At 33.6% G+C, this 17,898-nt stretch overlaps 3 protein-coding genes across 3 annotated transcripts in view; all 3 read right to left on the bottom strand.

Annotated features, from left to right (window-relative positions):
- Nucleotides 1-881: 881 nt before the first annotated feature.
- LOC140446420 (uncharacterized) lies at nt 882-1,967 on the bottom strand. Its single transcript, XM_072538968.1, has one exon. It carries the CDS (start codon nt 1,965-1,967, stop codon nt 882-884), a length of 1,086 nt encoding a protein of 361 aa, XP_072395069.1.
- Nucleotides 1,968-2,402: 435 nt separating this feature from the next.
- Nucleotides 2,403-3,053, bottom strand: LOC140446419 (uncharacterized). The gene has a single exon (XM_072538967.1). The coding sequence runs from the start codon at nt 3,051-3,053 to the stop codon at nt 2,403-2,405; it is 651 nt and encodes a 216-aa protein (XP_072395068.1).
- Nucleotides 3,054-7,765: 4,712 nt separating this feature from the next.
- The window catches only part of LOC140446802 (microfibril-associated glycoprotein 4-like), a 35,723-nt gene continuing 25,590 nt past the window's right edge, over nt 7,766-17,898 (bottom strand). Inside the window, exons 5-6 of the mRNA XM_072539394.1 lie at nt 10,396-10,629; nt 7,766-8,020 (exon numbers count right to left, since the gene is read on the bottom strand). Coding sequence (XP_072395495.1) covers nt 7,851-8,020; nt 10,396-10,629 — 404 coding nt within the window. The 3' untranslated portion in view covers nt 7,766-7,850. The remainder of the gene's footprint in view (nt 8,021-10,395; nt 10,630-17,898) is intronic.

Raw genomic sequence — 17,898 nt, 5'->3', positions numbered from 1 at the left:
CGGTATTACAAGTTTATATCTTATCGTTATATATATATATATATATATATATATATATATATATATATATATATATATATATATATATATATATATATATATATATATATATATATATATATATATATATCGTTAAATATATAATCTTATAGTTTAAGATATCTCCTCAATATCATTCCTGAATTCACAATCTGATTCGCGAACGACAGAAACTGGTAATAAAGTTGTCCCAGCCCCTTTTTCTTTTTTTTTTTTTTATTAGAAAAAGATGTCGCATCCACCAAAAGGTTATTAGCGACGGAACAAAATATAAATAACATAGTTAAACACCTACAGATTATACAAAATGTTTATGGATCTGAGATAATTCACTATATTGTCACAGGAACAGTTTTGACCTAGAGCCTGTGGTAGAGCGTTTGGGATCTTGTAGCACTGTCTTTCTTGGTCATATTTACTACAAATTGTTAAAAAGTGTTCGACTGTTAATCGGACGTTACACTGATCACATATAGGTGGATTTTTCTTTGTGAAAAGGTAGGAGTGCGTTAATCTGGTATGTCCTAGACGTAGACGTGCAACCGCAAATTGTTCTCGTCTATTGCGCGACGATGGAAACCACTGAGACACATTATTTTTAATTTTATTTAAATTGGAATTAGTTTGAGACCACTCATTTCGCCACAAACACAACACTTTATTTTTAAAATAAGCTTTTAAGTCAGTGGAAACATACTTGTCTATCGGCTCCGACAAATCACTTAAAATTGCCTCTCGTGCAATCCTGTCAGCTTCTTCATTTCCTGTTATTCCGACGTGTGAGGGAACCCATAAAAATTGGACGCTTCTTCCATGTTCATGAGCTTGGGAAAGCTGGTATTTTAGCAATTTTTCAAAAGGATGTTTGGGAAAAATGTGGTAATGAATCTAAAAAAACTAAGGGAATCTGTTATAATCAGGGCTTTTGTGAGTGTAAGCTCGTTAAGAAGTTTCACAGCACGGTATATGGCATAGAGTTCATCTGAATATGTGCTGCATGCTGGGGGTGAACGGAAAAGAAGATTGTTCTCTGAAGAAACGATTGATGCCCCCACTCCGTCTTCGGATTTAGATGCATCTGTGTAGATTTTATGGTAGTCAGGGTACTTATTTATGAGGGCCTCAAACTTGGACCGAATTAGAGAATGATGTGTATTAGATTTATCTAAATACTCTAGAGATGCATCGCAAGTTGGTATATCGATCAGCCAAGGCTCGGGGTATTTAATATCCGAGGAGAAAACCTCCGGAAAATTAATGTTTAGGTTTTGAAGAATGGATTTAATTCTTTCGTAATATGGTTTTTTAGTATAGCGAATATCTTGGAATAAGTTTAAATATTTATTTGTAAAAGTGTTTTGATGTATTGGCTTTGAAGTATTGCTCGCGACTGAGGCTGCATGTAATAGAGCGAGGTACATGCGGCGGTGATGTAGCGATGGTTCTCCTAAAAGAGCATAAATGCTGGATACAGGTGTAGTTGGGAAAGCCCCTAAGATTAATCTAAGACTTTTGTTACGAATATTATCTAATGATTTCAGTAGAGATTTATTAGCAGTGGAATAGGCAATTGCTCCATAATCTAGCTTAGAACGTATTGAAGATTTATACAGGAGAAGTAGAGTGGATTGGTCTGAGCCCCAGTTTTTATTACAGAGAGATCTTAAAACATTTAATCTTTTATTGCAGGAAAGGATTAGTTCTGAGATGTGATTTTTCCATGTTAACTTTGAATCGAAGATTAAACCCAAGAATTTGTGGTGATCTCTAAACTCCAGCTGTTTCTCATACATTCTTAGGTTAGGAGGTTGTGGTAAGGAACTAGAAGAGAATACGACTCCTATTGATTTTTCTACTGAAAATTGAAAACCTGTAAAGTTGGACCAATTTTCAAGAGTATCTAAAAAGTTTTGAAGGATTGATGACATTGAGGAAATATTTTTACCTTTAATAGATACCACTAGGTCATCAGCGTATAAACGAGCCTGTAAGGGTGCTTGAATGTTTTTGATGATGTCGTTTATTGCTACCAGAAATAGTGTTGGACTAAGTATGGATCCTTGGGGTGTACCATTTTCCAAACTATAAATATTTGAAAAAATATTATTTATTTTTACTTGAAAAGATCTGTTATTTAAAAAGTTTTGGATGAAAGCAAGGCAATGACCTTGAATATTCCATTTATGAAGTTGTCTTAAAATGTTGTATTTCCAAGCTTTATTAAATGCACGTTCAAGTCGAAAAATATAGCAACACATTTTTGGTTTGTAGCAAGAGCTTCATGTATTTCACTTTCCAAATCTAAAATGTTGTCTGTGGATGACCGATCTTTTCTAAAGCCATTTTGCTAGGAGATTAAGAAATTAGAATTTTCTAAAACCCATGAGTCTGGAGTTAACAATATTTTCTAGTAATTTGCAGGTTGTCGATGTCAGAGATATGGGTCGATATGATTCTGGGTCATATTTAGGTTTATTAGTTTTTAGGAAAGGAATGACTATTGCATTTGACCAAATAGCTGGCCATTGGTGGTGAAGCCAAATTCTGTTGAATATGTTTAAGAGATACGTTATGGCTGAAACAGGGAGATGTTTCAGAAATGCTGAAGGAATATCATCAGGCCCCGGACTAGAGTCCTTCAAGTTAAGAATAGATGAGTTTATCTCTTGAAAAGTGATGGGATGGTTTAATGAATTGTTTTGTGCTTCAAACAGATAAATGGGATTTTGTTCGGCGAATTCTTTGGCTTTGAGAAAATTGGCGGTATACTGTTGATTCGATGAGTGGCCTTGATAGATTCTTCCAAAAATGTTTGCAATATCGCTGCTCGATGTTATGAAATTATTATTTTCTTTTAGCCCCGTGAAATTATATGAAGTATGTAAACCAGAAATTTTCCTAACTTTGTTCCAGACATCAGAGAGGGGAGTATTGCTATTAATTTCCGATACGTATTTGTTCCATGAAAATTGTTTAGCCGTTTTGACAGTTAGCTGTGCCCTTGCTTTTAGCATTTTGAATTTTAATTTATTTTCGGATGTTTTATGTTTTTTGTATCGGTTTAGGGCTGATTTACTTTCACGGATTGCTATAGCACAACGGTCATTCCACCATGGTACAAGACATCGGCCTTTAACAGATTTAGATTTACCAATAAATTTGTGGGCGGCGCTTAAGATAAGTTGATTAAACTGTTCTACATTCGAGTTAACATCGTCTGTTATATCCAAACTGGAAATGTTTGGATTTGAGTTTTGAATTTTTGAACAATTTGAATTTTTTATTCTCCACTTAGATATGAATATGGGTCCTGATGAGGGATAATTATGGTTTCTAATTAGGATTGGAAAATGGTCACTACCATATGTATAGGTTCGAGCGTCCCAACTGAGACAATGAAGTAAATTTGGGTCGCAGAGAGTTAAATCGATGCATGAGGAATATCCTGTTGAAATATTGAATCTTGTAGGGCTACCATCATTAAGAAAATTTATATTAAGTTGATCTAAGATATCGGCAATACTTGAACCTCTGACAGACCTGTAATCTGAACCCCATATTATGTTGTGAGCATTAAAGTCGCCTAGAATTATACGAGGACGTGGCAGTTGCTCTAATAACCTGCAAAGGCTATCAGAACTGACTTGTTTGTCAGAAGGAAGGTAAACATTACAAATAGATACTAAACTGGTAGATATGATTCTGATAGCAACGGCCTCCAAATCACTGACTATTGGAATTTGTATCGCCTCGATGGATTTGTTTACTAGTATTGCTATACCACCGCTTGCACGACTTGCATCTGTACGGTCTTTGCGGAAACAAGTGAAATTTTTTGAATTGTACAACTGATTGGTCTTTAAGTTTGTCTCCTGTAGACAAATAATATCTGGAGAATATTCAGATAAAAGAAGCTGTAGTATAGGGAGACGATGGAAGAATCCATCAATGTTCCATTGAAGTATCGAGTCGAATGTTGTTAACAGATTCGGAGTTAGATGATACTGAACGATTGTCTACAAAAGAGTCACTATCTAAGTCAGAAATCTCTTTCCCTAAGTGGTTGTGTAGTTTCTTTTGAAGTTTTGTAAACTTGCTTTTTGTAGATCTATCATTTGCATATTGATAGCTGCTTTGTAAAAGATGGAGTAAACCAGCCATATCAGTTGTAAATTCTTTAATGACGCTAATAGTGTCGGGGGAGCCTTGAACATTATCAATCAATAAGGAAAATTGGTGGAAATTTAAAACGAATGGTGGGGTATGATTATCAATGAAATTTTCAAGAGTTTCCCGTGTAGATTGAACTTTAGATGAGCGCGGTTTTTTTGGTTTGGAGAGTTTGGGTTTTGCAAACATATTTTCTGATGAGATTGCTGAATCCGAAGGAGGCGTGTCGATCTCATCAATACTGCGTTTTATGGAAGAACTTGCGTTTTCGCAATTGCTATTAGAGTTTTCACTTAGATGATGTGGCTTTATTACATTTGGAAGTACTGGAGCAAACTCATTGGTAGTGACAGAAGTCGAGCTTGTAGTTTTATTTGTAAGATTGGTTGAATTGGTAGTTTCAAAAAATTGTGGTGATGTATCAGTTTTATTAGAATTTTCTGCAGTTGTATCTAATGGAAAAGGAGCTTGTAGATTGGAAAATATTGCTTTCGAAGTTTATGAAAACGGTGTTGCCGCTGAATGAGGTTGATTAAAAGTGTTGCTATGAGTAGGAGTATTAGTAGTTTCTTTGTCGAGGAGATTAGTAGGTGTAGGTGATATGCTCGGATATGATAATGGATAACTTGATGACTGCTGGGTGTTTGGTACCTTATGTAGTATACTTATTGAAGCTGTTTGATTTGGTACTTCATTGTTTGACTCAATATGAGTTGATTCCGTTACTGAACTGGTTTTGCATTGGGATGATATGTGTCCTGTATTTTTGCAAATAAAGCAGGTGAGTGTACCTTGTGACAAAAATATGCGGTAAGGTGTTTGGTCGAAATTTATTAGAATAGAATCTGGAATTGGAGACATTATAGGGCTTATATAAACTTGCCTTCGAAAGCTCAATATGTGACTATATTCGGGAAGAGTCGAGCTAATTTTCAGAAATGTTATTGGGGAAATAAGCTTTAAACCGATATTCTGTAATTCTTCGACTAATACTTGATGAGGAATTGACGGGCAGACTCCAGACAAGACTAGTCTTTCTGCTGGAGAGACAAGTCTTGGTGCTGTTACAACTTCGCCGAGTACTTCTATAGAGCCATGTTGTGTCATGAAGTTATCTACTACGGTTTTGTTTGCCAAATACATGCAGATTCTATTATGAGATAATCTAGATAAAAAAATAATATTTTTTGGGTTGATGATTGTACCCAAAGGAATGAGATAATCCAGCAGTTTAGTATTATCGATACAACTAAAAACAATTGCTTGGTTCTTACTCGGAAAAGAATGTGAAGCAGCTGAAGCATAACTGTTTGTGATATTCGAACGTTGATTTACTGGACTGGTTAGGTCGGAAGGTGTGTTTACATTGTGTGAAGTCATTTTAAGCTGCGGTGGCGAAGGCCTTACTCCGACTCTGGTAAATGAAAAACCAGTCGCATGATACCATAAGCTACTTATTCGCTGTGAGCCGATGAGTAGAGGGGATATGACAGTTTTCACCAGCGCTGTTAGTGGCAGTTTTCTGCATTTAACTTGTAAATTTTCAATTAATGGCGAATATGGATTTTTCAAAAAAAAAGATATAGCAGCTGTTGTATTGATACATGTAAAAATACTGGGTATAACAGTGATTGTAAATTTTATTCATTTCCTGTTGCCAAGCATAAAACAGTTCAAAGAGAAAAGTGGATTATTGCTATCAATAAGAAAAAGTAAATAACCTATAATACAAACAAGATAATATTTCTATGGTGTAAAATAAAAAAATAATTGATTTTGTAGCGAGGATGGATCATTATGGACTCCAAAAAGTCATCATTTAATTTGCAGTGATCATTTTCTTGGAGGAAGAAAATCTGATGTAGAAATGAGCCCTAGTTATGTACCTGAGGCCTGGATGCAGCTATTATATTTCGAAACATTGCGTACATGCCCAGCATCAACTAAATCTTTTCCCTTTTTTGGTGTAACTGGTTGATATGGGATATCATGTGATATAGACTTAAATCCAGTGTAATGTTTAATATCCATTTTGATAAAATTCAAACAAATTGATATCTATATCTAAGTACTAAGGCCTACTTATATATGTCATAATATATGTATCATGTGTCAGATTATTGGATGGATTAATATTTATTTCAATTAATTGTCAATAAATGTTAGCTGTTTTGTTTGATAATATACTATATATTATATTGAGCTACGTTCTCGTCGTTTTTGCCTCACATAGTGTAGAAGACCCAAAAGCAACACTTTATGTATTGCATTTATATAATAATTAGGTCTTTGTTCCATTTTAAATATATTTCAAATAGTAAACATAAACACTCCACAAAAGTAAGTAAGGTAAGGTAACCTTTAACCTTTAAATATTTTCACATAAACTTCGTCTTTTTCTCAATGGCCTCTTGCGTAATTAATTATAATTATAATGAATAAAATAAAAAAGCGTAATTACTTTTATTATTCATTCTGTGTATTCGTTCAGTAATCATTTTACAATAATATTTCAGTTCATAATCTGTGTATTTTGAGATAAATATCTATTTTTCTCGTTTTGTCATATTTCACTTACACCGGTTTTACAAGAAAAGTACAAGTTTCAAACCGCGAGAGAGCGCTACCGGCGAAACTCACAGCCAATAGCAGCTAACCTCACAAAATGTTTGTATGGTAGTGTATATTTATTATTTGACGTTTTCTTTTCACAATAATAAAATAATAATTACGTATAGATGACTTACGTAGTAGTATCTAGTAGATAAACACTTTAATTTTAAAAAACTATTTAATAAAACCACTTGTTTTTATTAAAAACTAGGATTACGCTATCAGTACTACTTAACAGTACCTTGCCAGGGCCGGTCTCGCCTATTTTTCTAATTGAAAATAATTTAATAATTTTAATATTAGTCTTTGTTCATTCTCGGTGTATCTCGGAATATTTAAAATATTTTTATGACAATAAATACAAAATTTAATTTTCACTGTAGGTAAAATGTCTGAAAATACTAACCTGGAGTGACAATTATCATTTTATCAGTTGACATTGTGAAAGTACTGTCACTGTCACGATCAAGACCTGCGTCAAATTATATTTATGTGCATCATTGATTGGATATCTATTTAGCGTATTCTAAACTCCGACCAATTATACAACCGTAAGGATAATTCGCTTTAATATGCGAATACCCGTGAACGATACCTAATTTTCTAAGTTCTATGTATAATAATAACAGACTCACGTTTCTTTCTGTCACTTCTAGTTTAGTGCGTTAGAGAGAATTCAAACAACTATGACGCACTGAAGGAATGGTTTGGGACGGACTATACGTAGTTTTATTATTAAGGGAACACATTGTAATGTAAAAATTTTTTTCTAGCAATTTGAGCTTTATAAGCTGCAGCCGTAAATTAGTGTCTTTGACTTGTTTGACATACCAAGCTTTTTATGTCTCCTGTGTTAATGTTTTTTTTTTAGTTTTATAGAACTATTCTATTAAGGCAAATAGAAAAGACATAGGATTTGTTTATTAACAATAATAGAATCTGATTTGTTTTAGTTTTCTACATATATTTTATTTTTATTAAAGGAACAGAAGTAAGTGCATGTTATAGAATAATAATTTCCACGTATCTCAAATGCGTTTTGGTCGTACCATCATTCTTGATCCTGCTAAATTATATTCTTTTCCACGGAAACCATTCCACGTAATACCATGAAATTTAAGCGAAGAAGGCAGTCCAAGATTTTGGTATTTACCGTTAAGACAGCTGTCGTGGCAATATCTATACCACCATGCCCCTTCTGTAACATATAAAATGACATATATATATATATATATATATATATATATATATATATAAATTAAATGGAATAATATATGGCCTAGGAGGACAAATTCGTTAAACTTCCCGTATTCGAATTGGTATCAATAAAGTGTTATGATCATTTCGGCCTATCCCAGCCCCATCAGACACTTTGGCTGATACAAATTCAAACTTAGAAGGTTCGCTGCGAAGAAATTCTATGATCGTTTTTAGTTTTAACGTGACAACGTCTTAAATTAGGTTGTGGCTCGGAGTCACTCATGAAAAAGTGTAACGCCCGCTCACGTCTGTAACGATGAGTCACCGAACGAGAGAGAGGCCCGCCGGACCGGCGAATGCCTTGCGTCTCTCTCCCACTCAAACATGATCGGTCCGCTGCGCGCGCAGCACTAGAGAATTAGGCTCGTTGGAAATTAGTTAAGTTTAAGTTTACATGTACAATGTTTTAGTAAACAAAATATATTTCTATAGTTAAAATTTGTGCAATTCTTATTTTCATTCAATTCCTTGTTCCTATTGTGCAATTTAATAATATTCATATCAATAAATATTCTACCGAGAAAAAGACGTTGTCACGTAAAATCTTCGCCCGTAAAACCGACTTTACAGGCAACCGATTTTTTTAAGACCGGCTGTTTCATATTCAGGATGTGATAAACTTATAACCCTACTTTTCATATTTAATATTAGGTTGGTCGTCATCTTAGATGGATGTGCTGAAAAGTAATAAATAAACCTGTTGCTACATATTGGTTTTCTATACCATTCTGTTTTTAGAACGTTGTTTGAATCACGGTGTAACATCATATCTAGAAATAATATGCAGTTGTTGTTTTCTAATTCTAATGTAAATTGCAAGTCTGGACAGTGACTATTTGTGTGTAGTGTGTCCATTATTTTGTGTTTTGAGAGTGCAACAATTAAATCGTCCATGTATCTCTTACAAAATGGGATATTAAATGGTAACTTCCCAATACAGCTTTTAATAAAGTCATTCAGTACAAAGTGTCAAATACGTACGCTAAAGATTATTCGCCTCTGCTAAGTCTACATCAGCTTAACGTATTTCACAGTGTTTAGAATGCTACACCACAGGGTGGCTACGTTGGTCACCACCGACTTTATCTATCTATCACTTTATTTATTCTTCTATCTATCTATCTATCTCCTTTTTTTGGTGATAACTGGGCCTCCAATGTTCGGAATTAACCATACCAATTGCTCCAAACTTTTGATTGTTTTCACTTTCGTCTTTTGTAAGTGTAATCCGACAGTCATTTAACAACAGGGAAACATGTATTGAGTAGATATTTGGAATACTTTAACCAAGCACTTAATATAGAGGAAGAAGAAGAAATCCTAGGAGATGAAAGAGATGAGGTGAGGGGAGTAGACGAGAGGGAAGACAAACCACCAACGATTCTTGAAGTTGAAAAAGGTTCAGTTAAAAAACATGAGAAATATAGGAATACGTGCTTGGCGGAGAAAGGCGATGGATAGGGATGACTGGAGAGAAATTCTTGAGTAAGCTAGGATCCACGCAGGGTTGTAAAGCGAGAATGATGATGATGATCCGACAGTCACACTCCGAGATACTTAACCGATTTAGCCGGTGTAATCTCCACCCCTGCCTCTATACAACAAAGAAAGGACATGTCACGGCTCCCTTTGAGAACTACCAGCTTAGTATTCTAAGGTTCTAGTTATATAACCATCTACTTCAGCACATTTTAGATCTCATCTCTTATTTTTAATTTTACAGCTTCTCTTTTAACTCTATTTTTTTACTCTCTTTAACTCTTTTAATTTAATTGTTAAGAATTCTTGTGATCTTCATCCTTTCTCGTTGCCAACTTTTGATAAGCATCTTTCTTCTTGTTTACTGTTGTTCATAATTTCTATCATTTCTGAATCATTATTCATAATTTTTATTTGATTGTTTTTTTTACCGCTACGCTTCATTTACAGCCCCATGAACGAACTTTTTCAGTTGGTATAGTTTTCTCGATGACATTTATTCTCCGTTTATATTTTTTATCTTTTTGGTCGTAATTTACAAAGAAATTTTATTTAATTTTCTTTTAAACTTAAAAGTTATATTTACGTGCTTCTAACTAATGTTTTTTTTTTGTTTTTTTTTTACTTGGGTCTTATTGATCTTTCGATAAGTCATTATCATCTTGGCCATAACTAAATGATGGTTGGTGCCATATTTCGATCCACGGTACACTCTTACGTCATTTCATTCCAGCTGAGAAGTTTGATGTTGTAGTTATAGAATAAATGAAGCAGTACAGAAAAAAAATTCTAACCTCACTACTTAATACAACAAACTTCTATTGTTCAACTTACCGAACATTTTTGCACAACTTCCAGAAGGATTTTCATCTAGGTCCACATCTGAAGTGGAGAATTTTGAATTTATATGTGGTATAAGTGCGTCACCAACAGTTCCTGAATATCCACTAAGTACATTTAACCTGTATCCATCCTTCTCAGCAGTTATGGCAAAAGAACCATAGTGGGCATACCCAGTTTCATTTTTTTCGTCAGTAAGCTCTACTAAGAGCTCGCTTGGTTCGAATGCTACAAAATTAAATTCATAATTAGATATTTGTTGTTAACACATGCACATGACAAGAATGTCGATGGATATTATTTAATATGTCTAATGCATATTTCAGTTTTAAATACGTTTATTTATGAAAGTTTTGATGTTCAATTCGGATATAGTTCCCAAAATTCATATTAAATCATTTTGTTTTGGTGCTTGGTAATACACAGAAAAATTTTTCTCATATTTTAATTTTATTAAAAGTTTTTGTTAAAATATTGTTTTATTAAAAATATTGATATCCTAGATATGTACTATAAATTTTTAAGTAGATGCCGTTAAAATGAAGCAAACTTTAACTTAAAAATACCTTATTACTCTCTTCTAAACCCTGAAAATCTAAATGAATACTTCTTTAATGTGAGTAAAAATATAACATCAGCTATTTTGCCAGAACCAGATCTTATTTCCTATCTAAATAATTCAACAAATGTCTTAAATTTATTCTTTATAAGGTCAGTTGTGTATAAATCTGAACTGATCCAAACAATCAGTAGTATAAAAAGCAAATCTTCCTGTAGTATTCATGAACTATCTATAAAAATTTTCTTAAATCTCCGAAATAATGTGTTGGAAGTCCTGGTTTCACTAATTAACGATTCCTTCGAAAAAGGTATATTTACAGAGTGCCCAAAGTCAGCCATTATTAATCCTCTTCATAAGGGTGGTGAAAAATCTAATGTCTGCAACTATAGACCTATGGGCTTATTACCGGTCACATTTTATTACAAAGTCAGTTCGGTTTTTATCTAATAAAGGTACCAGCAATGCTGTTTTCTGTGCTACATAAGGCCTATCAAGCACTAAACAATAATCTTTATATAGCCACTGTTTCTGGTGACTACGCCAAAGCTTTTGATTGTGTAAATGACGACATTTTAACAAAAAACGATATTTCTACGGAATTCGAGTCATTTCTTTGAATTGGTAAGGAATAAGAAACAACTAGTTAGAGCAAATGAAACTGATTAGTCACAAAACATTGTATGTGGAGTACCAATGTGGAGTACCACAAGGTTAAATACTGGATCCTCTACTTTTCCTTATCTTTGTAAATGACCTTACTAACTTAAAAATCGATTTTTTTTATTTTTGCTGATGATACCAGTATTACCTGGAGGAACTCTAAAATTGCAACTTTTTATGCAATTATAACTTCTGATCTACTTAAAATAAAAACCTGGTCTGACTCTATTGTCTATGTCCTCTATTTTAACGTGGATAAGACAATAATTATTATCTTATAAAGAAGCTCTTCAACCCATGCTTCTTAATAACAGCCAGATCAGTATCGTTGATTCAGTAAAATTTCTTGATATTTTTATAGACAGCAACCTTAAATGGTCCCTTCATATCGATTTGTTAAGTAAGAAACAAGCCTCAGCCTGCTATGCAATAAGATCTGTTTCAAAGAAAATCAATTTAGCATCTTCCAAAATAACATACTTTTCTTTGTTCGAGTCACATCCTTGATATGTCCTTCCTTTTTGGGGTTTTGGTACAGCTGCTCAATCTGATGTTATTTTTAAATTACAAAAAAGAGCAATACAGTATCTTTTTGGACTCGGGATTTTAACTCACCATTAAAAATTACGAGATTTTAACTTTTTGCCCTCATCATCATCAGGGCTTTTCATTCCGGGTGGAATGTTTGCCGCTCTTACTTAGAGCTCTCTGATTCCCTTATTGCGGTGAATCACTCCGCATTCCACTTGTATGTTGTCAAAGTTTTTTGTATGACTTGGCGTTCGTTACAATTTTCTTCCACTCATTTCGATATGTGCATAGTTCTCTCCAGCTTCTCACTTCCAGAATTTTGATATCTCTCATGACCTGGTCCTCCCATCTCTTTCTGGGTCTTCGCCTTGGTCTTTCAGTTGCTGGTGTCCATCTGATGATCTTCTTAATCAGTAGGTCGTTTTTCCTTCTCTCTATGTGTCCCAGCCATCTTATTTTTTGTGCTTTAATAAATCTAACTATATCTTCTCCCTTCATTATGTCTCTTAGTTCATGGTTCATTCTTCCTCTTATTTCTCCGTTGTTTATTCTTTTTGGATCCATAATCCGTCTGAGGATTTTTCTTTCGAATATTGACAATTTTTCTTCGACTTTTTCCGCCAGGCACATTATCTCAGCTGCGTACGTAACTACTGGTCTGATTGTATATTTTCAGTTTTGTATTTCTGGATAAGTTCTTGTCCTTGATAACCTATGATATCTCCAGTATGTTTTGTTTCCTGCTTTCGTTGCATTACTTTTTCACTTCTCTTCTTTTGGACATTCACTATTACTCCCAAATATTTAAATTGTTGGACTCCTTCAAGAGTGTATTTTACTATTTTGATTTCTCTCGTTCTGTTATCTTCTCTTTTAGAGCAAAGTAGATATTTTGTTTTTCCTTCGTTAATTTCTAGACCTCTTTTCCGTGCTTCTTTTGCCAGGATTGTTACTGCTTCTTTTAATCTTTCCTTGTCTCTTCCCATAAGAACTAAATCATCTGCATATGCAACTATTTGTGTTGAGGGGTGGGCTATAGTTCCTTTAATTTTGCTGGCCTTGACTATTCCTTCTACTACTATGTTGAATAATGTGATTGACATAGAATCACCTTGCCGCACTCCTATTTCTATTGCAATTGATTTTGTGCTACCTTCTTCTACTGTTACTTTAGCTCGAGCTCCATAAATGGTCATTTTTGTTAATCTAATTAATTTTGCTGGTATATCTTGATTTTTCATTTCAATAAATAATTAATTTCTTCCAATACAGTCAAAGGCTTGTCTGAAATCTACGAAGAGGATGTGGAGTTCTATGTTATGTTCGTGGCATTTTTCGATTGTTTGTGTAACTATGTGGATCGCATCTGTAGTGGATCTGCCTTCTCTGAATCCTTACTGCTTGTCCCCAATTTTTTTCTCTGTGAATTGAGTGAGTTTTTGTTTGATGAGGGCTGCTAGAATTTTATATGTTGTGCTCAGTAGAGATATTGCTCTATAGTTGTTACAGTTTGTTACTTCACCTTTCCTAAATATTGGTATAATTCTGTTTCTTCTCCAATCCTCGGGCATTTTCTCTACTTCCCATATTCTAACTATTAGGTTATAGATGCTTGTTAATAACTTTTCCCCTCCGTTTTTAATTAGCTCATTGGGAATTTCATCTGGGCCAGGTGTTCTTTTCTGTTTCATTCCATTAAATGGTGTCTAAGTATTCATCATATGTTGGTATCCCTATTTCATTATCTGTAATGTCTTACATTGCACCTACTTCCTTTTCCGGGCTTTCTTTGCATCTATATAGTTCTGTGAGGTGTGTTTCCCATGATCCACTGTCAATTTTAACTACTGGTCTGCCTTTTCTTTGTTGAGCTTTTCGGTATCCAAATAGTTTGGCGCTTTTTTTACTATTCTTTTCTAGGTCCTTTAACAGCTCTTTCATTCACAGTTTTTTTTGTTCTTGCAACAATTATCCGCTGCTTTTTTTATCTTTATATTCGTTTTGATGATGTTTTTCTTTAGTTGATATCCATTTATCTTTTGCTTGGATTTTCTGTTTGATTTTGATTTCGCATTCTGCATCAAACCACTCTTTTCCTCTTTTTATCTCCCTCTGTCCTAGCACCTCTTCATCTAAATTCAAAATGGATTCTTGTTCTCTCTGCTTTAATTATCTTCATTTTGATTTCTCCTATTACTAGAACATGGTCTGTGTCTGCGTTTGCTCTTCTATATGATCTGACATCGTGCATTATTGCTTTCCACTTTTTGGATATTAGTATGTGATCTGTCTGATTGCCATCTGTTGTGCCAGGTATCAACCATGTTACTTTATGCTCTCTTCTGTGCATGAAGTTTGTACTTATAATGTAACTGTTTGTTATTCCTGCTAGTTGGCATAATTTTCTTGCGTTGTCGTTTGACTCGTCATGAATAGTTTCTTTTTCTGCTACTTCCTTATACTGGTTTTCTTTGGCTACTTTTGCATTGAAGTCACCAACCATTTGTACTATATCATTTCTGGATAACTTTTCATACAATTTTTCCAGTTGTTCATATAATTAAAGTTTATTATTTTCTGGTGCATTTTCTGTAGGTGCATATATATTTATGATTGTTATATTGGCTTGTTTGTTTTCTATTTTTATATATGACATTCATTCGTTTATTGCTTTAAATTCTATAACTTTGTCCCAAATCTTATTGTTAACCATGAATGCTGAACCGTTTTTCCCTTGTTTGTGTTCTCCCGAGTAGTATATTGTGTAGTTTTTCTTTTTGGCATTTCCTTCTCCTTTTTATCTTAGTTCTGGTAGTGCTAGTATGTCTATTCTGTATCTTTGCATTTCTCTTGCTACCTCTTCCATTTTTACTCGTCTCAATAATGTTTGAACGTTCCATGTTCCTACGTTTACTTCGTTTTTCTTCTTCTTTTTCTTTTTCTGTCACTTTTTCTTATATTTAATTCGCTGTTCTTTTTCCGTGCTAATTTCATCATCAGGTTTTCATCCGTTTTCTTTAAAGTCTCTTTACATTCCATAGACGCGTTTTTAATATTCGTTTGTCGGGATGTTTTAATAAACTAGTCGTTTGTTCTTTACTATGTGCTACTTTTACATACGATCCCAGTTTTTTGGCTATATGCCAGTATTATCTGCGGTCTCGGTTATTTTTGCCATATTTTCTGATTTATTTTCGTCATCTTTTTTCTAGATATCCAGTTTCATGAGCTGTAAATCATTTTGCACTTCATTTAGTTTTTTTTCTATTCTTATACCTTTATTATCCATACAATCTTATTTTTCACTCATCTTTTTCATCATTTTCTCCATCTTTTTTCTTTTTTCAACTATACATTTTTTTTCTTAATCTCTAGGATAGCGTTAAAAGCTTTCTGAGCTCGACGGTTCAGAAGACTTTGCTTTTATCCAATCTCAGAGATTAAAAGGTAACTAATTTTGACACACTTACTTCCGCAGATTGCTCTCACAATCCGGCAACGTCGCCATTTATCTGTCTGTATTCCGTGACCTGACGATTCCTTAACTGTCAATTGTCAAATTTGTCAAACTGAAATGTCCGCTTATTTTTTAGTTGTACGCTATTTATTATGTGTACTTACACTTTTACTTGTTAATTTCTATTGTCGATGCTACTTTCTGTGTATATTTTTTTAATTTATAACCACTATTTTTCGACTTATCCTTAGAGCAAAATAATTTTGACGTGTTACCACTTACACACACTGTTGCCAAGTCATTTTGCCGTCTATATATTCCAAAAACTGTTTTATTTTGATTATTCGCTTTTACATTCAGGACTAACACATTCGCGACAAATATTGAATAAGTGCTCTAAACAAAACCTTTTTGCATTTCACACAGAAAAATCGTGTTGGTCGGTTCTTCTTACGATCACAATACAGACATCGGCCAAGTTTATTATTAGTGATATTAGAAGGGAGATGTGTTTCTATTCCTAGTATTTCTTGAATTCGAATTTATATACTCCCTGATATATGTTGGGTCACTCATCGACGAAGATGGCTTTCGATGAGTTTAAACGATATTTGTAAAAATTGTCTTTTTTGTTGATTCCAATTTGAATTGTTTATGGAATGAATAACGAATGTATTTATTCCAGCTACGTTCAACCATATATACAAAATTACTACGGGACACCTTCTGGTATTACGAGAAACATAATATGCAGCAGACAATTCGTCGACATAATCGACGCCCCCTTATGTCGAATTGTAATCCATAATTATATCTGGTTTATTATTTGTTTTCCTATCGATGCTGTTATTATAATGAAGACTTAAAAGCAAAAGTACATATTTTTTTTATTTTTCTTTGATATATACGACACAAGAGTGGCATTTTTCTTGAAAGAAAACAAGCTTGATAATACAGAACGTTCTGTAAGATTAGAAAATTCAGGTAGCAACTCTTTTTTGTTTTTTCTGCCTGTGCCTATAAGAGTTAAGTTAAAATCTTTATGTTAATTTTCGAGCAATTCTAAACTTGTAACAAGTTGTCCAACTGTAATATTTCTGCCAGTCCCTTTTATTGACTTGCGTTATCTCTAAACATCTTTAGACAAATTGCTAACTGCAAATGGTCCATCGGACTGTTGACCAACATAAACCTCCATGTCTGACGTGTAAAATGTTTTCGAATCCGTCATTGCAAATTTTGATCCCGTATTTTGCGGGTTAGCTTGGCATATACTGTGAAAAACAGCATTTTTCTCGAAATGGTTCAAGATTTTCGTCAAAAGTCATATGATATTTAAAAGGTGAATAAGCGGATTGACAGTTTTTAACAAAATCATCAAAGGTCTCCATTATAGGGGCAAACGTGTCATTTTTTTTCTTTTCTCACGGGTTAGCATATCATCAAATCTCAAATGCTGAAAAAGAAATCTAAATCTAATACGAGACATTGTTAGTCTAAAAATCTCTACGCCTGTTTTTATCTTATATTTATTTACAGTTTAATCGGCTATACGTTTTTGACACTAGTATTTGTACAAATAACGACGAGCTGTTAACAGAAAACAATTTTACAATTCCAGATAACAATCCTGAAGTAGATGTTAACGTAAATATTCCTGGAATTGACAGGTAATGTTTTTTTGTTCGTAATGCTAATATTTTTGTTATAGTTTGTATTATGCATTTTAGTCATGAAAATGAAATTTTAAAACTGAAAGAAGAGGTTACCATAATGCAAACCCAAAATACTAATTGATTGAATAAAATAAACGATACACTTATATAAACACAATGCTGAAAAATATTTTTACTTCTGGTTAAATTGAAAACTTATTAAAGTAAACGGAAATGATTGGCGCCAGAAGCTATATCATCAGCGATTTCTTTAAGTAGCGTCAGTCCCAAAAATTATCGATACCTAAGGTCGCGTGGATACCGTTTACCTTCAATGTCTACGCTGTGAAATTGGGCATCCACTTTTTCGTTAACTGCAGGATATTTAAAATATATCATTACATTGATGGAAAAGATGTCACCAGATTTACAGGCAGTCGAGAAATTATGTATATTATCGTTCCACGAAATATACATTTCTAATAGAATAGACATTGAAAACAAAAAGAAGAGAGAGAAATAGGCCCTCATAAAACTTAACAAACGGTGATAGCACAAGAGTTAAATGGTCATTGGAAACAGCCTGTTTTTGACGAAATAACGAAAAATATTTTGCATGACCTAATTTCAAA

This window comes from Diabrotica undecimpunctata, chromosome 7 (genome assembly GCF_040954645.1).
Source record: "Diabrotica undecimpunctata isolate CICGRU chromosome 7, icDiaUnde3, whole genome shotgun sequence".
Lineage (NCBI taxonomy): Eukaryota > Metazoa > Arthropoda > Insecta > Coleoptera > Chrysomelidae > Diabrotica > Diabrotica undecimpunctata.
This window is presented reverse-complemented; position numbering and strand designations above follow the sequence as displayed.